General features: G+C 46.6%; 6 protein-coding genes across 6 annotated transcripts; 2 read left to right on the top strand and 4 right to left on the bottom strand.

Annotated features, from left to right (window-relative positions):
• Positions 1-470: 470 nt before the first annotated feature.
• On the bottom strand, positions 471-1730 carry BDW43DRAFT_322099 (zinc-binding alcohol dehydrogenase family protein). The gene has a single exon (XM_032049486.1). It carries the CDS (start codon positions 1698-1700, stop codon positions 525-527), a length of 1176 nt encoding a protein of 391 aa, XP_031896446.1. The 5' UTR covers positions 1701-1730; the 3' UTR covers positions 471-524.
• A 416-nt stretch (positions 1731-2146) lies between these two features.
• Positions 2147-3527, top strand: BDW43DRAFT_322095 (Zn(II)2Cys6 transcription factor domain-containing protein; the record flags this gene model as incomplete). Its single annotated transcript, XM_032049485.1, has 3 exons — positions 2147-2269; positions 2333-2641; positions 2736-3527. The coding sequence occupies exons 1-3, from the start codon at positions 2177-2179 to the stop codon at positions 3525-3527; spliced, it is 1194 nt and encodes a 397-aa protein (XP_031896445.1). The 5' UTR covers positions 2147-2176.
• Positions 3528-4907: 1380 nt separating this feature from the next.
• On the bottom strand, positions 4908-8792 carry BDW43DRAFT_314810 (putative sensor histidine kinase/response regulator; the record flags this gene model as incomplete). The annotated part of the gene is made up of 5 exons (XM_032047910.1): positions 4908-5140; positions 5202-5367; positions 5432-7821; positions 7879-8687; positions 8767-8792. 5 exons carry the CDS (start codon positions 8790-8792, stop codon positions 4908-4910), a joined length of 3624 nt encoding a protein of 1207 aa, XP_031896444.1.
• Positions 8793-10722: 1930 nt separating this feature from the next.
• Positions 10723-11954, bottom strand: BDW43DRAFT_287956 (NlpC/p60-like transpeptidase-domain-containing protein). Its single transcript, XM_032043217.1, has one exon. The coding sequence runs from the start codon at positions 11912-11914 to the stop codon at positions 10967-10969; it is 948 nt and encodes a 315-aa protein (XP_031896443.1). The 5' UTR covers positions 11915-11954; the 3' UTR covers positions 10723-10966.
• A 4626-nt stretch (positions 11955-16580) lies between these two features.
• On the top strand, positions 16581-17498 carry BDW43DRAFT_303018 (oxygenase MpaB family protein; the record flags this gene model as incomplete). Its single annotated transcript, XM_032045353.1, has 2 exons — positions 16581-16636; positions 16706-17498. The coding sequence occupies 2 exons, from the start codon at positions 16581-16583 to the stop codon at positions 17496-17498; spliced, it is 849 nt and encodes a 282-aa protein (XP_031896442.1).
• Positions 17499-18011: 513 nt separating this feature from the next.
• Positions 18012-18648, bottom strand: BDW43DRAFT_314806 (uncharacterized protein; the record flags this gene model as incomplete). Its single annotated transcript, XM_032047909.1, has 2 exons — positions 18012-18037; positions 18090-18648. 2 exons carry the CDS (start codon positions 18646-18648, stop codon positions 18012-18014), a joined length of 585 nt encoding a protein of 194 aa, XP_031896441.1.
• Positions 18649-23131: the final 4483 nt, after the last annotated feature.

Genomic DNA, 23131 nt, shown 5'->3' with positions numbered 1-23131 from the left:
AAATCAGGCGCCTCCTTCCGGCACGCGTTCAGTTGTTTGGTGAGACCATCTTTCTCCCGCTGAAGTTGCAACTTCCTATCCTAGCGTGTATCTAAACTATTCTCTACATCGTGCTTTTGCTCCTGGAGGTGTGCCTTGGAGGCCTTGCATTTGCGGAGAGCTGTCTCTAGCAGCACCCAGCGCTGTCCTGGCTTCACCGGCTTCGTGCTGTTCATCTTGGGCGTTAGATAGCATTGAACTTGTACGCGCTTTTGGTGGCATGGTGAGTGGTTGAACTGAGCGAGAGCTTCAACCGCGCGAGAAACGCGTGAGGTGCGGCGCTCGGTTGGGAATTACGTTAGTGATAAGCTAGCTTAGATAGCACTAAGGCACAATAAGCATGATTCTGACAAGAATGAGCTCCATATAAGGCCCCAAGGCATTACCCACCACCGGGATTCTTCAATTAGCTTCCTGCTTCTATACAATATCTTATCTATCTATGCCAATCATTTCTGTACCCCGTGTCAACGCCCCAGACGCTCTCACTCCGCAACCTCAACAACCAACTTCGTACAACTCACCCCCCGAAGCAGTTGGTCCAACCCAGCATTAATAGCCCCCAAACCCTTTCCCACGACGCTCGGTTCCGGACTGGGCCTGATGGTCCTCTTGGCCAGGTTCTCCCTCAGCCATGTCCCAATCCAGTATCGGAACTGCTCCAGCCTCTCCCCTTCCACCATCGATGGCAGCACGAATATCGTCTCCACCCCGTTCACGACCTCCGCATCTGGAGGAAGTACAGGAGCCGACCCGATCTTCGCGGTCTTCATCTCCCTCCCTTCTTGATCTTTTCCGAGGAATGCCTTAAGCACAGCCTGACAGGGCGCCAGCTGCCCGGTAGCAAGAAAACAATGCCGGATGACTAACCCGTCCTCCTTGGCCGCCAACACGATCGCCTCCACAACTTGAGAGTCTCTGTAGTCGAACACGCGGTCCGCACCCAGTGAACTCACATAACTCTTATTCGCCGGTCCAGCCGTGGCGTACACAGCTGCGAAAGAAGAGTTGGGGTCTTCCCGCAGCAGCCGGGCTGTTTGTACGCCCATGGTACCTACGCTAGACGAGGCACCCCAGATTAGGAGAGCTTCTCTTTTTTCCATGTTATTCTTTTGCTTCCCTCTGTTCGCATCGGTACCGGTAGGGCCAGCAGAGACTAGAGCAGAAGCAGGGGCTTCTGCAACGCGGGGGATTCCCATGACATCCCACGCGTTAAGGGGTACCTCGACGGCGACCGGCAAGGTTGCCGCGTGATTCCAAGACATGCCGTCGTCCGGAAGGGGCACAGCGTGCTGCCAGGGGACGAGGCACCGCTCCTGAAATGCGCCGTAGTCTGGATCGCAGGACTTCCAGAAAGAGGCGGCGTAGGCGGCGACGCGGGTGATACCCGGTCGGAAGAAGGGGACCGGACCATTGTCAGTAGCACCGGTAGGGACGTTGTCGCCGACCTCGAGGACTAACCCCGAAATGTCGAAGCCAATGACCGTGGGGTACGTGGGTATGAAGAGGCCTTGGTCACGCATGTAGGCATCTGCCGGGTTGAGGGCTACGGATTTGACGGCGATGAGGAGCTCGTCTGGTCCTGGCTTTGGGGTGGGGCGGGTTCGGAGCTCAAAGAGTTTGCCTTTGGCCGGGGAGACAGCGGCGAGGTGGGTGGCCATTTGGTCTTTTTGTGTAAATAGATGTTTTCGAGGTGGAGGATCATATATAAACAGAGCCTAGAATTTAAGTCAAAGTTCCCTGATTCCAGTGCCTTAGACATTAGCCTCTCTTCCTAGGATATTGAGGGATATCCTTCTTCTTATAGCATTCAGCTATCATTTCGAACTACCTACCCTTGATGTAGTGACGGCCCGTCTGATGCGACCTGCTTTTTATTATACTTGGCGTGAGCGTCAGGGCAGGACCCTCAGCCAATCAGAGACCTCTGCATCCGAGGAATAGCTAGCGTGGAAGGTGTGTTGTTTCCTAAAGGAGGTTAGCGCATGGATGCCTGCGACGATGTGAAACTAGTTGTTCCTTAGGGTGACCATGACCTCCTCCACCTACCACGGATCTCTTCAGCGTTGAATCCATTTCGAGCTCAGGAAAATCCTTCACAGACAAACTGCGCAAAGCATTGGACAATTAACCAAGTATGGCCTCGACTTCTCCAAGAGAGGTTCGGGAGCGTAGGACTCTGCGGAGGTCGAGATTTGGCTGCCGAAATTGCAAGCTCAGAAAACTCAAGGTAGGAGGCCCTCGGCTTTCCTAGACTTGTGCTTGGCTGAATGGAATCTCCTTGGCCTCTTAGTGCGACGAAGGCAAGCCGCATTGCAAGAGATGTAGTTCATTTGGGGTATTATGCAACTTCATGTCTAACATTCCCGACCTACAACCCATCGCCGCTGACACAGGGAGGAGGCCATTGGTGGTTCGAGGAAAAGCAGAGCTTCAGCCCCCTGTGGCCAGTGCTGTCTGGACGTCTGACGAATCCACATTCTATCAGTTGAACGCAAAGTGTCAAGATTTCATCACCCGGTATCTTGGACGAAGTCTCATTACCCCAGATGACCCTAATATGATACAAGTGAATCGTAATCTCCTGAGACTAGCCTTCGCCGTAAGTTTTATTACATTGATTCTGTCACCATCAGACCGAATCAAAGCGGGGTTCTACAGTATGGGTCTAAGCTCAGCTAACATATGGCTGACAGTACCCTTTTTTAATGCACGCCTCTCTAGCTGTGGCACTTACATATGACCGCCACCTGAATAGCTCATTGGGCTGTCGTCGCAGCCTAGAAGAGTGCTATCACTGGTCGCAAAGCACAGCTCTTCTCAACAGGCGGTTAAGAGAACCGATTGAAGCGAAAGATAAGGACCCAATCTGGGGCACTGCGGCTGCTCTGGCTGTCTTGACCTTCTCGTCCCCTGATGCATGCACGCCGGAAGAATCGTGGCCCTTAAAGTCCTCCGACCACTCCGATTTGGACTGGTTACGTATGAGCAGGGGTAAAATGTCACTGTGGCACATAGTGAACCCGCTACGACCGGACAGTCTTTTCCGCGTCATGGCGGCGACCTTTGCTCACATGCATTCACCCTTGCCAGAGAGGGGCATAGATGGTATACCAAGGGCCTTGGCTGCCATGTGTCTCCTCAAAGCCTCATCTACGGCGAAAAACAATCCGTATTTCTATGCCGCCCACGCAGTATCCCAGATCCTAGACCTCCCAGATAGTGAGGTCACAACAGGTCAAACTCAACTCTTCATGCGCAGTATCCATGGCGCTTTCGAAGACTTGCTCCGGAAAAGGGACCCCGTAGCGCTTTTGTTGCTGTATCTATGGTACCGCAAAGTAAGTCGCAGTATATGGTGGATTGAACTTAGAGCTAGAGTGGAATGTCCATCTATTTGTTCGTACCTACGGCTATATCACAAAGGGAATGTTGCGGTACAGGCATTCCTTCAAGGGGAGCTCTCGCCGATAGATGGAACTAGTTAGGCTTTCAAAGACTCGCGTTGTCTTCCCTTTCTGAATTGTTAATATAGAAAACTGCAGAAGTGGTTTTTGAGATTCCCGCATAATTTTACTGGTTGAGCGGCGCCACGCCGCGGGGTAGTGGTCGTACATCTTGGGAGTAGCGAGTTGGAGCAGATAGGATTGTAATCACGGGAATAGTGGCAGATTTGAATTCCAGATGCTAAGTCAGCGCAAAGCGGGCTCAGAAGGTGTCTCGATTAATCTACAACAGACTTATCAAAGCCCCTAGTCATGTGGGGTGAGTACCCACACGGGGACTAAGAGCCACCTGGTCCATGCCATTTGTTAGGTAGCCAACGCCAACATGCCCAAACCCTACACCGTACTATAGCGGTGCACTAACACGGTATCCTCTGCCCCGCAACTGGAATCACGTGCGTGAGGAAGTGAGTAACTAACGGCACAAAGTGTTCGAGACGAGGCGTACAGAGGGACAATTCATGTGCTCCATACCAACAAAAGCAAATCGATTATCTGGTCCAGTGAAGTGAGCTGGTAGAAACAAGCCGTGGAAGGGACAGTAGCCAGTGTAGAAGATATGAGTCGGGAAGAAAAGAGATATCCCTGGTCTAAAGGGGGTAGCCGAGAGGCAGCTCTTTTTACGGGAAATGTTTAGAAAGTCTATGGATAGAGGATGAGTTCCTCGCTGCATAGGAAGGAGCCTTGAACACATCGGATATAAGCCCCACGACTGGAACAAAGCTATCGGAATCAAGTAACAATAATAACTAAAGAATTTTAGATCCAAGCGGAATGCACAGGACGTGCCACGCGATTGCCTTCGCTCATGATGGGTCACGATATTGAAGGATACTGAATCTCGAGGATTCCCGGCTATCACTGCCGACACTGGACGGAATAGACAGCGCTTGGGAACACCATATTCCCATCCATCCAACATGCCGCAAAACGAAGACTAGGTCTATTGCTTCGGTGGTGTCAAACCATCCAGCTGGCTAGAAATTTAGAGGCTGTGCTTCCGGCTATGTTTCGTTCCTTTTTAAAGCTGCTGGGGCTCAATTGTTGTCTGACAAAGAGGGTGAGACCGCTGATGACACGCTGCATGCCAGAGCAGCTGCGACCTGAAGGTGCGAAGAGTCTTGTAAATCATGATAGGTCAGGTCGCGCCTATCTCCTATGTGAAAAGTCCTTCAATGAGGAGCTATAAATCCATGGAGAGGCTAAAAGGCGCTATTCTGCAGGTTTCGAATAACCGCTCTAAACGTTCTCCCAATGGCCTATCGGTGGTTATATCGAGCTAATTCTAATATATGTCAAATCATTCAGCGTGTCTCTGGTACAAGTGAGAAACAGATTACCGTGTAGACCTGACGCAGACTCCTATATAAGTCCATTTATTTCATTCACCAATTCTTGAAACCGGACCGGCTTGGTAAGAAACAAGTCCATGCCGGAATTGAATGCCTCTTGTCGAATCTGTGCGCTGCCTAGACCTGATAATGCGATGATAGTAGCAGGTTTGGTCGCAGCATTGCTACTTTCTTGGCGCATCTTCTCGAACAAACGAATCTCCCTTGTTGATTCTAAGCCGTCCATTACCGGCATTGAGATGTCTAGTGCGGGACATTAGTTAAGGACATCTGGAGGAAAGTAGATTGAGGGAGGAAACATTACCCATAAGTACAATTTGGACCGCTGGAAAATGCCATTTATATACTTCTAGGGCCTGTAACCCATTCGAAGCGGTAAGGTACGAGAATTTGGCTTTCTTCATGAACGCGACCAGTAGCTTGAGGTTTACATCATTATCATCCACCAGGAGGACCGATGGGACTTGAGCCTGTTTGTGAGCCTCAGTTAGCGATATCTCTAGTATTGCATTTCACGAAATAAGAGGTCGATACCGTAACGGTCGCCTCTGGCTGATTCAATGAGATGCTTGCGAGAGACATAGTTACAGGGTTCGCGCTATCTTGCGTGGCGTATGATGCGGCCAGGATAGAGTTATCCGAGTGGGTAACACTGTTAGTCTTTGGGTCCACAAGTGTTGCCAGAGGCTGGGATAGTTGAGCTTGTTGGCGCTTGATGCACGCCAGGAGGGCATTTCCCATCTTGGACGGGCCACATGGTTGGCTAATAAATTCAAAGATGCCTGAGGGTGCCCCCTGGCTAGCACTGGTGGACAGCCTCTGTGCCATCTGTGGGGTCGAGCAAATGACAACAGCCGAAGGGCTTCCCCTGAAGTCTCGGCCTTTATTCCTCTCCGCCGCTAATGTCTGGCTCCAGACTTGGGTTACTTCATCGAGACGAGAATGTAGTACCAGGTAAAAGTCGTAAATATCATGAACAGCTGCACCGGTCATAACAAGGCCGACTTGCATTCCAAAATGCTCCTGACACATACGAGTCAGCGAAGAGCGCACAACGGAATGGACTTCCTCCTCCGCCGTCGATGGTGCGTCAAAGCCAATAAATCCAATAGACTTGCCACGGACACTTTCCTTGGCGTTTTGTAGTGGCGGTAAATCGTTTCCACTGCGCCCTGTGCCGGCTTTCAGCAGACGCGGGAGGTCGACCGTAACGGTCAGCTCCGTTCCTATTCCCTTGATGGAGTTGATATCAACTTTACCCTGTAAGGAGAGAACATTCTGATGCACAATACTGAGGCCAAGTCCGCTACCAGGAGAAATCGCATCCTCTTGTGAGAAGGGTTTGAACACATTGCTTTTCATATACTCTCTATCGATCCCTTGGCCAGAGTCTTTGACTGTGAGGACCACTCTTACCATTTCTTCCACGGGAGAATCATCGGGTGGCAGTGGTTTCGACTTGGATGTCGTTGGAAGAGGGACAGCTTTCAGTGTCACTAATATGTAACCGGAGGGAGTATATTTTAAAGCATTCCCGAACAAATTCATGACAATCCGACGCCAGATACCGGCCTGGGTTTCAAAAAGCCATCCGGCACCCGACTCAACCTCGTACATGACCGTGAGGGATTCATTGAAGTGGGAGATCACGTCGGATGGTGAATTGTCGTGGATGATGGCGCCGTTCCTGTGTCCAAGAGGGATTGGTACAACGTCCGGGGCTTGGAGACCACTTTTGTTCGAGAAACAATGGCCGGCAAACACCGTATCGATCACTTCCTCCAAGACGGTATCTAACGGAACATCTGACGTGAGACTGGCCACTCCGTACCCAGGAGAGTCCTTCGGCATGTATTGTCCAGGCAGTGCCCGCTGCTGCCGCCGCCGCCGAACTCGGTCCTTGGTTCGCGTGGAGCGCGATTTGCGAGTGAATTGGTTGATTTTAGCGAAGTCAAGCATATTGTTGATGATGTCGAGAAGTGATCGGCCGCAATGTTCTATTGTCTCCAGAAGGACGCGCTGGGACGGCGTTATGGACGAATCCCCTAGCAGTTCCGTGCTGCCCAAAATGCCATGCAGAGGACTGCGAAGTTCATGTGAAATGCTACTCACCAAGGTGCGGTTGGCTTTATTCACCAGTTCGATGTCCAAGCGATGTATCTCTGCCATGATGCTATTGGAAAATGCATATAAATATGCAAGCTCTCCTCGCAGACTGAACACTCTGGGTGAATTGGTCCACACAATCATTGCCGAGAACAAGCGATTGCGTCGCGAATCCCATAAGGGAAACAGGGCCAGACTCCTTGCAGATGGAAAAGTTTTAACCAGGACCCTGCTCTCTTCCTGGGCACTCCATTTTTGCCGCTTTTTCTTCGATCGCAGCTGCGGAGGCTGGTCCCGTTCCATATGGCGGAACAGGACTTCTCGCGTGACGCTACTATTGGGCGCACTATCACTTCCCTCACTAGATGAGATCCCACCGCTTTCGTCAATGTTGAAGATCCCCCCGCGCGGATAATGGCGAAGAAGAGAGCGTAGAAAGGTCTCGCACATACCCCCAACCGGTTGATCCAGATCCCCCACTGTCGAACTCCCAAGCACATCACACAAGGCTGAATCATCGGCTTCCGAGGATGAAACGCCCGTAGCAGCGTTTTCCCTATCGCTCCCTGAGTTTCCATCTCCGGAAACGCTGCCTTCAATGTCCGAGCTGCGATCGTCCGAAGTACGTAACAAGGTCCCATAGCTGTTTACACTCGCGTCGTAAAAAATAACCCCTTCCACCTCCATGGACTCCTGTAGTACCTTGGCTGCCCGCTGAAATATTTCCTTTGTGCCCGATGACAGCGTCGTCTGCTGATCATTGCTATCCTTAGCCAACGATGCCGATTCGGATACCCGTGCTTCCGGTGCCTCCACTCCTAAAGGTTCGAGGTCAGTACTAGCCCACACCAAAAATCAGAACGACCTATCCATACTGTGCACCGAGGCGTTTCCTGTCTTTCCCTGAGCTGGGCGGTGCCCATCGGGCCCCGATCGCTGACCCGTCGGCGGACAGGCAGGGTTTGCCCCGCTACTGCGGTTGGTTGTAGTGCTGTGGGCGCTGTCTGATGGAAATACTCGACCTTCGACAAAGCTCCCCAGACCCGCAATCATATTAGCCCCCAAGCGATTCTGCTCTTTGGAACGAACCATTTCCAAGTGATTCATGATAGCCGCTGCCGTCTCTCTCATAAAGCGGAGCTCCAGTAAATCTAGACCTGAGCGCGGCGCCCCGTCACAGACGGAAAATGCGCCGATGGCGATACCACGCCGACTGATGATCGGAACTCCGGCGTAAAATCTCAGATGGGGTGCGTTCTGGACGTATTGGCGCTGCTTCGTTCGATCGTCCTTCATCAAATCCGGAATGATCAAAGCGAAGTATGCCCCCGATTGCTCCTCTTGCCCCGCATTGAGCTGTGCGTTGTCGCAGACGTAGTGACAGATGCCATCCAGCTTCCGAATGACGCTGCTTCCTAGCCACAGAGCATCGCCCTCGGAATGGACCCGGCCATTCTGGAGACTTAGGGTGCGAGTGGATTCGGCCAAAATGAACTGGTTGTGGTGATCGAAGAGAGAGATCATACATCGTTGTGCACTCAGCCGCAAGGCACCCAACTGTGCCAGCGCCGTCAGTGTCGTATCGTGGGAGGATTGCGGCAGCAGCTCCTTCTCCGCGGCTTCTGTGGCTGGGGTGACCGGTGGTTGATGTAGGAAACCACGGCGCTGGGGCAGCTGGAAATACCTAATGCCTACGTTGTGAGCATCCGTCTGTACATGCAAACATCCCTCCTTCAACTAGCTCACAGGCAGAAGGAACCTACTTGTAAAATTCGCGATTCTGCGCCATTGCGCCTGGATAATAATCTTCTTCTACGACGTGAGTGGACTCGCTGCGCTCTATCATCCCCTTCCTTATGCTTGATTTTCTCTTATAATTCTTTTTGGCTTCACCTAGCTAGACCAGGACAGTTCTCTGTATGAGTGTTAGCTGGTGAAGAGGTGCAGATAGCTTTAAAACTGTGCAAAGTGCACGTCTGTGGAGAAAAAGGGTCCCTGACGGCGCCGCACGGGAAACAGGAGACTAGGTTATGCCTCGGCGCCTACGGGTAGAGATGCCACCAATCACGTCCGGAATTCTTCTCGCCAATATGCAGCTAGGGATGGTAAATGGGACAAACGACAAACCGGAATTCGTTTCCAGATGAACTGGATATCCTTGACGGCTACATCATCCCACCTAATTGTTCCCCTCTTAGTGTGTGGCCTATCGAGCCCTCTGTTGATCCACTCGCCCGCTGATAAAATTTTTGAAAACGTTCCCGTGTACTCCCCGTCGCCCTTGGTGCGTGTCCGTCTCTCTAGGACTCGAAGATCCAAACCACTCCACTACTTCCATATACCTAGTAAGAATAGAATATTTATAACTGCTTCTTCTAAGTTATAAATAATCAGTCCCTTGTAGGGGTCGCGGCGACCCCGAGGCTACTGTATTACCCGCGCTGACGCGTTTTCTTCGCCGTATCTAAACCATCTGTTGTGATTTGAGGCTCGATGTATATAGGGGGAAAACAGCGGGGTATCTCTGGAGAACTCAGTAGACGGAGTTAACTTAGAATACCATTATCGAGGTGAGCGTCTTGACAGATATTCTCAAAATAACCTGATATAACCTTATAAACTACTTGTTAACCCAAGAAAGTACCTGGGAGAAGGTAATATCTCAAGCTGCTTAACAACTAGTGTGACAGGAAATAGTTAATGGTCTGATTAAATAATAAAACCTATTTCAGGAATTTAGTCAAATCAGTAGATGAGGAACGCTAAGGTCTAATATCCTCACGCATTGAAGGTTATATTAACTAGGTTAGTTACTAGGTTAGTTAGTTAATTAGCAGGTTAACCAAGTCACCGCGCGGTGATGATTAAGCAGCTTGCTGCAGTGCCCTATCGAAAGCGAGTGTCCGCGAAATTATAAGGCAGGGCTAATTAGTTACTAGAATATCCGATTCCTTAAAAAGTAGAAGTAAAATTAACTACAAAAAGCCGTTTAGAGAGCACTGATAGTAAATCTTATCGACTATTTGTTAAGGCACCCTCTACAACACCTGCAGTGTTGCGTTCTATTCCACCATTATGCCTCCGTGATCTCCGTGTCGCTCCCGTTCCTTTCTGCCTACCTTGCTGTACCGCCCCTTTCACCGCTTTGTATGTAGTACTTAGCAGCATCCTGCTCCTACAGCTTAAAGTAATCAATCATTCCACACCATAATCAGAAGCACCCAACATGCAGTTGATAGTACTACTATATCAGTAAAAATTGTCGCCGCACCTCAATAAATTTAAAACTGTCACGGTGCCAGTTCGAACCGCTTGTTCTGCCTAACCCCACAGCTTCATCATGTGATTCTGACTGTTTATCTTCCCGCCTGATCCTGATCCTGTTGTAGCTTCTCAAGCTACGTCTTGTCTCTCTGCCTGTATATAGCCTGACCAGTAGCCTGGCTACGTATTAGCTCTGCTAGCCTACCTGCCCGAGTCTGCACCTTGACGGGAACCAATGATCAACCTTTGTACAGTGATTCTCGAATCGCCTTGGCCGATACACATGTGATGGTTATTTTGCGGCCCCACAGCCAAGACCTTATAAAACATTTGGGTAGCAGAGTATAGCTGAATGCTGTCTAAGATTTTACTGCAGTGGAACATGAGTCTTACAAGCCCAATTAAAGATCCTAACAAGGCCCCAATTTAAAGCACAGGAGCCAAATTATATGACTGGGAAACCAGCTATGAAACTAAGTTGGTGTGCCTGCCTACGCAACATTTGACATATGCCATGGTTGTAAGGGATATAAATAGAGGGTAAAATAATTGCAATTCAATATCAGGTTATTTATGGCTATATAACCGCCTTAAATTGTCTTTTTACCACCTGTCTTAATGTGCTCAGAGATGAAGCTGCTTCATCAATAAAACAACATAACCGCAGCGAAGAACTGCTTGCGTACAATTGGACTCAGGCTAAGCCATGGCCTTGAAGGTCTTTGTTAGCTGATCTTCAAGATCAATAAATCTCTCAAGAACCAGAATAACCTCCTTCCAATTTCCGTGCGCAGCCGGGTATTGTGCCTTTCCAGCTAACAATGCCTGTTGTTCCATGATTCCAGCAGCGTTCACCAGGCCAGCTTCAGCTAGGAAGTCCCTCGCATCTAGATAACGCCTTGCCGCGAGTGGGAAAGTGAATCCAGCAAGGTCATTCACGACACTCGGCAACACATCTTTCACAGCCTCCAGAGTTAACCGCAGCGCTAAGACCCCGCCAGATGAACCAGGAAACATGGCATTGCTTTTAATCTGGTCATGAAGCGTGCCAATCGTGCGCACCACCATATCTTCCCGGGAAACATCCTCAACGTGACGAAAGTGGGAGCGGAACACAAATGGCTGGTTGATATACTCTATACCTTCACCACGCCATGCCTCAATAAATTCTTCTAGCGGTAGGAGCACGGCTGGATATCCCGCCGGATCGTGTAGCAGAACCATTCCCTTGTCGTCATCCACGCCCAAAACCACAAGGAAGTGGTCAGCTCCGTTAAGCGCAGTATGGTCCGGGTTGTAAGACAGATAGCCCATATTGAGAGGGCCCGCTAGGACGGGCCCATGGATGACTGCTTCCCGCAGTGCAACGAGGGCTGAAGCAGCATCGCCACCGCGGTGGTTATTGCAATTCCAGCCCATCGCCTTAAGGGCCACATTAATACCGTCATCCGGATTCGTGTATGGGTTATTGAAGAAGGAAACCGGACCAGTTTCAAGGCAAATGAAGTGTTTACCAAAGGGCATTGTTGTGAGACACTCAATGAAGCCCGACGAAGGTAGCGATTGCGGATCATAGCCCGAGGCTAGGAGGATCATGTACAAACTGTGGGCATAGCAGTAAGGACCGCTACCAGTATAAGAGAGCATGATTGTAGCGACGTGCTTGGTAGACTAGGTATCAGAAGGGATACAGTGGCGATATAAGGTAAGTTACAAATTGAATTAGTTACAATTCAGCCATTTAAGTATGCTGTTGTGTGAGTGTGTAGAATTAGGCAGCAATTTCTTGACCTTTACCAAGAAAAAATTTCTATTGGTTATATATTTGCCTCTTGTGGATGTCCAATGATATATGGTATAATCTACACAATCTAGCTTTAGAGTTCATCCACACTTTTAGCGAATGAGTCAAAGATAATATGCAATGTATATGGGCTTTACCCTGGAGATAGCTGTTGTCCAGCCTAATAATAACTGCTCAGATCAAAGATATTAAGAATCATGACCTGCGAGGTGTATAGATAGGACTGGCGCATTCGGATAGTTAGTCAAGGTTTGGTTCGGTCTGACAGCTTGATTTTATGGCAAGTCGACCTTCTCGAGCCTTCCGAAACCTGGTAACCCACGTCCTGCAACGGATAGTATTATCAGACCCAAGCGAAGGCCAAAACAGCGCCAAACTGTATGAAGACAGTCACAGTCACAGCCAAGGTAAACTCAAGTAAGGAAGCAAGGCCAACCTACAGTATGCATACCATCGCTTGTAGAGTAAGTGCTCGACAAGTTGATACTTCACAAAGGTATACTCTATAATAACAAGTTCAGACTCCGCCAAAATCCGCAAGTAGGTTGATGAAGTTGATCCATAACCCAAACGTAGTGGGTTACTTGTTGGATTACCCATAGTAACCCATATTGCGGGTTATTGCAGGTTATGGCGAGGCCTCTTCACTCATGACCTAATGGATAACAGGGTGAACATACATATTTTTTTTATATTATCAAAAGTAGTATGATAAAGTATCATACAAGAAAGAGCTCAAACCACCTTCAAGTTTATGCGAAAGCTCAATAGTTTACTAGTGCTAAGATATTGGCAATGGGGCCAAAAAAAACCATTACATCTTTGTTGGACCAGCCAACTAAGATTTCAGGAATGGCTGTATATGATAGTACATCGTTCAATGGAAATCTAGTCCCCTGCTCCTGCTATATGCAGCGCTGTAGCTCGCTATTCCCCTGCTACCGGCACCCTGAACCGCAATTGACACTAACTACTATATCTATGTAAAGACATGCAGTAGTGTTTACTATATAAATTACTAGAAAAAATAGTAAATAGAATATATAGATATATAAGAATACTTGTTTATATATTTAATTGGCACGCCTAGTGATTTGTCCAATTGCTCTGCGACCAGTTAGCTGTCTTGCGTAGCGAGGGTTCACCTGAGTATCAGAATCCACTAGTGTGCGATAACGAAGTGCCATGAGGATAACGATAACCTAAGAATGGTTGATCGATGGTTCAATAACTAATCTATGTATAGCTCAAGTCTAAATAGCCTGGTCTATTAAGTATATATATATATAATAGCCAGAAGATGTTAGACCCTTGTCTATTGCTCTCATCGAACACGGACGCAAGCGGCAGAATCAGTGACGCAATAATCAGTTAGCAAAGATGACCACCTCAAGTATTTGAAGACTGAGCACGGCACGGAGTAGTCAGCCGGCCCCACTGAGCACTAGCACTGGTATGGCAAGAACCACAGAAATTCCGGTATGTATGCTCATATGTAGTTACTAGAATTTTTGGGCTATAGATATAATCTAAGAACAGCCCTACGTGACCAACGAATATATCACTAACAAGCTATATCATATCAGCGCTACAATCGGAACATGTCAGTGACATGATATATTATAGCAACAATATAAGGGACAAGAATATTTAAAAGACACTTATTTATACATTTAGTTTAGTACGTCGTGATCGATAAAGATCATTACTGAGTTACCATTAGTACCAGTTGACCAGTATTAACTTTCCGTACTCTCTTAAATATCAAGTACTTTTATATACTCTTCAGTTCTTTATCTTAGCATATACTCTATACTATATACTATACCCTAATCTATATATATATCCATATACTATATATCACATGGTCAGTCCCTCAGGTATCTGCTAGAGCCTAGAAATCCTACTAAGTAGAAAGATGTATATATCAGAATTTCTATAGTTCCTGCCGCATTGGTACTGGTGCTCAGTAGGCAGCCTGAGTACTCAGTCCTATGCTCAGTCCCCAAATACTTGAGGTGGTCAACTTTGCCCATTGATTGTTGTGTCTAATTCTGCCGCTTGTGTCCGCGTTCATACTAGATACCTAATGGTCTGTAACAATAATCTCCCACTAGCGGATGATATACAGAGAAGTACTTTCAGGGCTTTTTTCTAGATCAGTCTAGATATTTTTTGGTGTTGTGATCTCAGGGGAAAGATGGGCAGAATGATGCTGTATCAGCTACACGTACGTAGCCTACTGAGGACCGGATGCCATTCCGATAGATACTCAATTCTATGGACGACTGTATCAACTATCTTGAGCGCTTCTTCTGCTCTCTCAACTACTAATAGGTAAAGCCTTCAGGGGGAGAAGAGTTGGTGATCTGGCCAAGCCACTAAGTGATCACGTGTCTCCTATATATTCATATCATTTGGAAACTCACGTTGCAATTCCCTTACCCAGGTTTGTGTCTAGGAGTCAGTAATCAGTCATTACGTAAATTAGATAGTCTATTAAGAATGCGATAGCTCCAATAATGGCCACCCCTCTATGGGTCTTCTCTTTATTTTGGTTTCTGATTTACTCTCTAAATATCTGTTTTAGCATCATTCAATAGCTCTACGTACCTTAAATATCTGATTATTATGGCTACTGTCATACGTGCACCTACCCCTGCTAATGATGTGGTGCATTGCGAGCGCACCCATGACGGCTGGTACAGATGGCTCTTCACTCCAGCAGAGCGTGCCTATATTGCGTCAATTCTCAACTATGTTGGTAAGAAGCTTATTTTGAAATCCAAGAAACGACAGTTATTGATTGCTAATATTATGTTAGGGGGTCTGTAAGGATTATGCCCCTGCATATCTTGGTGTAAGTCGATGCTTTACGCTCCTTGGCATGATCTGCAGTCTGGCAAAAAATGGAGGGTTGGAATGGAGCTACTGTCAAAGCATGTATTGCTTCTAGTTGGATGGTTCCTTTGGTAATCAATAGGCAAGTAGCGTATCAAAGTAGACCTAGAAATTCTATCATATCCCAAATACATGCGACATTCATCAACTATGCGGCGTTGGAATCGGTTAGAGAAAGGCTAGGGCTGAATATGGAACTCTATCCAGGACTGCATCTTCATTGCCAGAAACAAAGAGGCATTGTACTTATTCTGTTACTGACACAGCCCACGGAGGAACAGCAAACTCATAGAATGGAATAAAATAGAACAAACAGGAATATGATAAAAAAGAGAAGAGTTTTAAGTCAGGAATTGTGGCTCAAATCAAGCGTTTCTCGGACGTAACCCAGTCTGTTTTGAGCTGCGGCTTATCGTTGCCGACAACATGAAGGACTTTCATTACCGCAGTGTCTCTAGGGTTAGGATATTGATGCCAGATATTTTCTAAGGAACATATGCCATGTTCTTCCCTGTAGAATGAAGTATCAGGTTGTTGAGATGGAAATATCCGGCAAATGCCACATCCGGAAGGGTTACAAGTCTTCTATAGAGTGTATCATAGGTTTTCGAAGCAACATTACAGAGAAGGGCGCATCCAGATGAGTAGAGTCCACATGACAGAGAATTATTCCGGTATGCTATATAGGGAGTGGTAGTAGGGAGGCACGATCTTTTTCGAACCGAGGCAATGTCGTGTTCACGAATGAGAAAGCCATTGGCCTTAAGCTCCGTCAGTGAAAGAGGTCTAGCGACACAAGATCTCTATGTGCATTCCCCCCTGACTGCCGTATGTAGAATGATATAGAGAAATTACATATTCTCCTGGAAACGCTTAATAAAAAAATCTCGCGGAACGTTAATCGGAATGACATTACAATTGAATTTTCTAGTTTAGGGTTGGCCGGGCTGGGCCAATGGTTAGCAAAGGTTTTAGAAGCTCTGATTAGTTGCTTATCTATTTTAGAGCAGTGTGAATTTCCTGAAACGGGAAATGATCTCCTAAACAAATATTGGAGGATCCTGGAAAGGCCATCCATAAGAATGCGGCGGTTAGGAGCAACAAGCGAGCACGACCTTGGCGTTTCACTAGCAGACATACTCTCTACCTTTATTTACTAGCCACATATGAACACTTCTCCGAATCTAGTACGCATTATTGTAGACTGGCAGAATATTTGCGCTGCTTGGGTGGAAATGAAGCCTTCAAGACTGTGGAATTAAATTGTATTAGAAGTGATTTCAGGGCAGGGCTAATCAATCTCAAAATTCAAGCCTGTTGGACTTGCAAAAGGAATGCTCTGTTACCCTAGTAATACAACGAGCCTTACAAAGACTTTAAACGACAATGCATATATAGCCATGTCCTTTAAGGTAGATTACAAAACTACTAGGACACTCGGTGGCGCTGTGCATCCTACGAGACCGACGTACTAGGGCTTTTACATGTCTACTTCTCAAATAAAGATTCCGATATTATTATGTTACTGTTATACATTAATAACAGCTATATCCTGAGCTTCTTCGCGCAGGAAGTTACCTATTCGTAAATCTCGTCATTTGCGGAGGTATGGCTTCCCACGTTATTCCTACTCAACAACTATGGAATTATGTTCCAATAGATAAGTCAGATCTGGATCTGGCGCAGAGCGAGACCCGGGTGGGCACAGAGTCGATAGTCCAGAAACACAACAGCGGCATACTAAATCCCAAAATTGTGAAAATACCGGAGCAGCCTCAATATATTCAACAAGTCGTTCGAGAAGGAATTATTCTTGTTGGTGGAGGGGCAACACTCCTCCTGCAGGTCGCTATGCCGGGAATTGCCAGAGCTGTTGACAAACACAGCGACTTTACGTATCGACCACTAGAACGGCTGCGTGTGACTTTGACCTATATGTATTGCATGGCCCACGGAACCAAACACGAAAGAGCACTAGTCATTCAGAGAGTACATAGAGCTCATTCCAGTATTAAAGGCCCTGACTATTCTGCGGAAGACACAGACCTGCAGCTATGGGTTGCAGCGTCTCTATATGTTGTCCACATCAGCTTATACGAGCAGGTGTGCGGCCCGTTAGATCCTGTGGTAGCTGAGGCAATCTACAGAGAATACTCCATCTTTTTGGTCTCCCTCCTAGATCTGCGTTCCATGTGGCCAGAGAACCGTCAGGCCTTCTGGGTGTACTGGAACGACAAAATACAAGCTGCCCAAATTGGTGCTGATGCAAAGAATGTGGCGAGGTCACTGCTTTTTGAATGTCAACTCCCTTTTCCGATTAGCATATTGCTTCCTCTGCTACGTCTTGTGACTGCTGAAATGCTCCCAGATGCACTGCGCCGCGCATATGGGCTTAAGACAGGCACAATCCAGAAGGTTGTATACTGGCTTCTAATGATTTTCGTGAATTTCATCTACCCTCTTCTGCCTATGTGCATTCGCACCTATCCCATGCAGTATTATATGAAGGATAAGATGCGCCGATAAGTCAATCATCAATTACCCACATCTGCTGGAACGGAATTCTTGTTAAATAGCCCCTCAGAAACTATGCTAGTAACAAATTCTCCTTTATGTATTTAATACGTGTTTACGTCAAGTCAGGATAACACAGGAGCCAAAGCTGAGCGCAGATTGAAAATGAAGCAGCTCTACATGGTGTATGCTGCTAATCGTGCCTACAAGTTCCTGCTATTGCATATTTCGGGGCAGTATCAACTTCTGACAGAGACCTTACTAAAACTATTATATCAAACTCATCTTGTAGATCTAAATAACGCCAGCACAGCCCAAGTAGAGTGAGCAATTAAACCGTTGTCGAGAATTCAGGCAGACGATGCATACACATAGATTCATTCCTCCAGCGCTACTTTCAAATAAATCCAAGCTAAATCCACTCCAACTAGACATGGGTATCGTGGATTATAAGCCCATGCTATTCCCAACACCTGTAACTTCGCCGTAACAGTTGCAAGGTTCTATTCGTTCCCCATTCCTCGTTTAAGCTTGCACCGGCTGGGCTGCCTCTGCTTCAAAGTGTTAGCTATGGTTTGCAAATGTCCAGTAGATTCCACTAACGTTCTTCGCACTGACTTGCGTAGTCCTCCATATACGCAGGAAGTGTTTGCTCGAGCAATCCTGGGTTTTTGAGATAATCCTCATGCTTCTTGCAGGGAGCAGCCAACATGATAGGCAGTATGTCACTGGATTTTGATACAGCAAGTGACCAAACGTTACCCCTGACGCAATTGGCAATTTTTTTCACTTCCTCGGTGTTTTGGCAGAGGTCTTTGTCCCCGAGTTCCTTAGCTCCGCACTTTTGCTCGGCCATATCATACGTAGCATCCATCAGGGACATATAGTGAGGGGTAAGATCCGGGGTGCCCATTTTCTCTGACTCGGCATTGACGATAGGTATGGCGTATTTTTCACGGTGGCCTGACCTAAAGTCTGACCACTTGGGCTTGCAGCCTTGACTACAGACCTTCTCCATTGCTAGCTTGGTGACTTGCTCTGTATCGAACTGCTCGATAGTTGACTTAGCGCTTAAGCATTCTGCAGAAGCTTTATAGCTAAAGGCAGAAGATAGCGTGGCCATGACCAGACCAAGAACCGCAGCTGTAGAGACGAGTTGCATGTTGGATGTCGATTCGATGATGCTGGGATTGTGGACAGCCCTCGGACGGTGGAAAGTAGAAATGTAGGAACAAACAGAGAAGAAACAAGCAGGACATTGTACCGTAGAACATTGCTATCACTCGTTCTATATATAAATAGGGAACCATCCCTGCATTCCAACAATTTCCCGGACTTGGAGGGTGCCGGCAAGGATAGTACTAATCGCAGTAGAAGAATGTTCGGTACAAGAAGAGATCTTCACTAGGGGTAGCACTACTTCCACAGACGCCTTCGCTCTATGCCCGGTTTTGTAATCGAAATTAACTTTCCTCAAACCTCTGCAAAGATTCCAGTTCAACTCTTGGCATTTGCGTTTGCGTAACAAGTTGGACGATTATTAACCCTGTCACAAGGTACAGGGTGCCCCATGGAGGTTCAGAAGCGGTGAGCATTTGTTTATTATGTATTATGTTGTGCAGTTTTGTCTTACTTCATCTCCTCCCAGTTCATCGTTTCGACTCTAGTTTTTATGATCTCGATATTCACAAATCCTTCTATGAGTAGTGCTCCGAAAGGAAGATATAAATGGAAATATAGCTATATGAATTCCTTATTCACATGAACATACCCTGTATTCATACTCGCTTGTGTATTGTTCATATTGTTTGCATCGATTAATCAGTAATGGAGCCGTGAAGGTATATTAGGATGTATCAACGCCAACATCGACATGGATGCATTCACCTCCACCTGCATGATAAATGATTCGAAAATACTTTAACTACGATAGCTCGGTTATATATTGCTCGTCACTTCTCGATGATTTTACTTTTGAATAGGGCAATAGTGAGCTCCGGCTGTGTATTGTTGGCCTCGTTTTCTGAAGGCGACTGAGTGGCTTCAATCTGTCTACCTCCTTGCCTCTTGATGATGTTTTGATCATCCTATGCAAAATACGTTCCAGTATGGTATTAACCCATAATCCATTTGCGTGGGGGAGTCGTAATATTCCTTTCGAGGATTACACTGCCAGAGTCCTTTCCCCGCAAATACTTACAAAACGGAGGACCGTACCTCTTCAGAAACCTTCGAATCTATCGCCTCCGACGACTTGTCCGGACTCGAGCTCTCCTTGCAAGTTCCGAGCTCTTCGGCACCTTCGTTAAGTCTAGCCATGTTCAGATTGTCAGTGCCTGATGTGCCCTTCAACTACGCAAAGTAAGGAAAGACAAATCGTGCCCTAGCTGGACTCTTAAGCATTTTTGGGTCACCGAACTCAACGGTATATGGAGGTGAAAGGACGGGCCACCAAAAAAGAACAAGCAGCTCGTATGTAAGTGGTGCAACTGGTAATCTACAGACTCGGTGCGCTACGGCTCCAACTCGAACTCAGTGACGCACGTTCATATCAAGCATTGGGTAAAATCGGGTTCGACTGTTGCTTTTCCTTCACTGACGATATTACCTCGGAATGCACTTAGGCTAGTTGTGTTACGGCTCTTCAGCTTTAGCGTGTGTTTCTTTTGCGTTCATTTTTTTTTTCACTATGGTGAAAGTATCTGTGGTGAATGCCGTTTCACGCCTGAGGAAGTGGCATGTACTCATGAGCTTCGGCAGCAATGAACGTTAGGTTTGGCCTGCGGGAAGAACCTCAGGGTTTCACTTGTCGGAGGTAAACTGTCCCGCATGCTGTACGACATGCTCGATGAGTCTGTTGGCACAGTCAAGTATAGTCGCAGAATTTAATAATCAAAGACAGCTAGGAAACGGTAGGCTTGTGCCTCGTTCCTTATGTATTGAGTTCATTTATCGGCTACATGCTGCCCAGGTGGTTGAAGCACGCCCTCGAGAATATTGCTTTAGCTAAAGTTTGATCTAGTTATGTCAGATTTGTGCGAGACTAAATTAAAACGCGCTATTTATTTGCCGCTCGACGACTTCCTGACGTTTCGAATGGTACTGAATGCTTCATTTTGATCCTTTAGGAGAATATATGAAGGTGTGGCCAAGCTCCTGATAGCTGGCGCACTTTGGTTTGGGCTTCACTGGCGCAGCCTCCAGTAAGTTAATAACAAAGTTTAGAGATGCCTGAATCGAGATACTTCAGTTACCAAGTGGTACTGTACTCCCTATATCCACTTCCGTCATTAGATTTCTTCGTTCCGCCCGCCTCCAAATAAGACAATTTCTCCATGACTTGACAGAATTCATCGCGTAAGTGGGTGGGGATCTTCCAGTAGAAGATTAAAATTTTTACAAGGCTTCTGGGACCTAGTGTTGCTTGAGATAGCTGCGAAATCGATCGGAATCTATTCGGTTCGAGAATAATTCGTCTTCAACTTCCATAAGTTTGTAGGAGTGAACTGTTGACTTAAGCTGCTTAATCTCCGAAAGAAGTCCCCCGCTGCACGGATATAAGTATCGAGAACCGGCCACACTTGGCCACAGGAGGGTTTTATATAGATGTCTTTTCCTATATCAGTTTCATATAAGTCAGGAGTCATAGTACCACTCTTGTAGTCAAGCGGGATCGTTCGCCTCTGCCGAGCAATCTCTATCGATAAGATTGTGTCTAGCCGTTAGAGCGCTGATTTAGGGTCTGTCACTTGTCAACAGTTAGCAACAAGAATCACTCAATATAGAGGATATCATATCATTGTCAAGATGAGAACGTCTATATATAGGGTAAACTGATAACAGGTTCGACCGGTCTAACAGACGAGACTTTCGAAGCAGTATAACTAGGGGTTCAGGGAGGCTAGCAAATACGTTCAGTTTGTGTCCGTTAAAATAATAATAATTCTGGCAAGTATTTCTAGGCTTGTTTCCCTTGGTAAGTTTTAGGGTTGGTATGAAAGATTCTTATTAAAATCAAGAATGTGTTAAGATTCTAGTTACTTATACTGATCTTTACTGTTCCTTTTTTAAGCAAGTGACCACCATCTTTTCGGCAGTGGCCTAGACCACAGCCTAGGAACATGTGTGTGCCATAGCCAACGGTTCTAACAATATGGACGTTAGTCTTGATTAATAGTAATAATAATAGTAACTAGCATAACTAAACCTTCTTTGCAGCCCTTAGTAAGTCCTTTCTTAGACAGAGGCAAGGCCAGGATCAAGTATTTTTCGGGTGCCATGGATACGAAAATATATAGATTTTTTATATATTCCTTATTTTCGAATATTAGCATGGTAAGCTTGTTGCGTTTACTAGCAGTATTTTATGATTCGTTAGTAAGGGTTGTATTTGTACGTACCTCTTCAAGTTGATCGTCGAATATGACGGGCACCTCAGCAGGTGGTTCTTCATGTTCATTCTAAGGTGTAAATGGATAGTCTGGGCATTGCAGGATTATGACGACTTCGCCATCTGGATCAAAAACATTAGTTACCTGGCTTATAGCGTTACATTGGAGGGAGAATGAAGTCCTAGAGCGTTAGTAATTACACTAGGACTGGTTAGCAGCATCTGATTCGTAAGTCTTGGCACCGTGATGTGGTGGCTATCATTGGGCCCCGCTTAAGAACGGCACTTGCACGGGATACCTGCCCCTTTTTCCAACCGCCCAGAACCATGGCTCAACGGCAGGCGCTAGGCACTCTAAGTTCTAATATTAAACGCAATTCTAAGATGAAGCCAGGCGAGGGAGGGTTTATAGAAGGGGCCTGGTTTGGTGGTGTAAGGGTCGCTGAAGTTGCAAAGGTTCTAGATATGCCTGTTTTGACCATCTAATCCACTAGCTACCGAGCAAGTTCAAGACATAACTTTGAACCTTAACCACGCTAGGGCCGGCCAAAACAATACACAGGGTGAGGAGAGCGCTTAATTATTCGATATATTAAGCAAGGTCCTTTCATTACCTACGCGCAGCTACGATATCAGCTTTCCACAGAGAATATAAACGTACGCTTTGCACCATTATTCAGGATTCAGCATACGGCAAATGAAAAGCCCAACAACGCCAAAGTTTAAATGAAAAGATTACTAAACTATATGCACACAGTGGGCCTCACCATAAACATTGTGGCCCGTAGCCTAAAAGATAATGCCCTTCAGCTGCAGCAGTCCTACGGGATGAACGCCGGAGTTCCGGTGGGTACGGCCACATGCAGGGAATGCAGATATATAAACGGTGCCTAGAAAAGGCCTTCCAGTACAAGGATTATGCCGAGGCCGATTGGGCTATGATTATATAGTCAGACAAATACTCAGTTAAGCTTAGTTCAGGCCATTATTAGCAATAAATTTTTCGGCTCAATTATTGTAAAGAAAAGTGGAAAAAGCTATACATTCAACTATATTAAAAGAGAAAAGAGATCCGAGTAATAGTCTAGACAGCAATTCAGAGAGAAAATGGTAGCGATTTAATACACTTGGAGCATAATCTTAAAGTAAAAGGGTATATAGATACTCTCTATATTCTGTCAAACCTACTTGACCAAAATACCAGCTGATACCGGTCGTGCCTTGGACTCTGTATGTATGTCTTACCAAATATATT

Source organism: Aspergillus alliaceus, assembly GCF_009176365.1.
Source record: "Aspergillus alliaceus strain CBS 536.65 unplaced genomic scaffold BDW43scaffold_51, whole genome shotgun sequence".
In the NCBI taxonomy this organism is placed as follows: Eukaryota; Fungi; Ascomycota; class Eurotiomycetes; order Eurotiales; family Aspergillaceae; genus Aspergillus; species Aspergillus alliaceus.
This window is presented reverse-complemented; position numbering and strand designations above follow the sequence as displayed.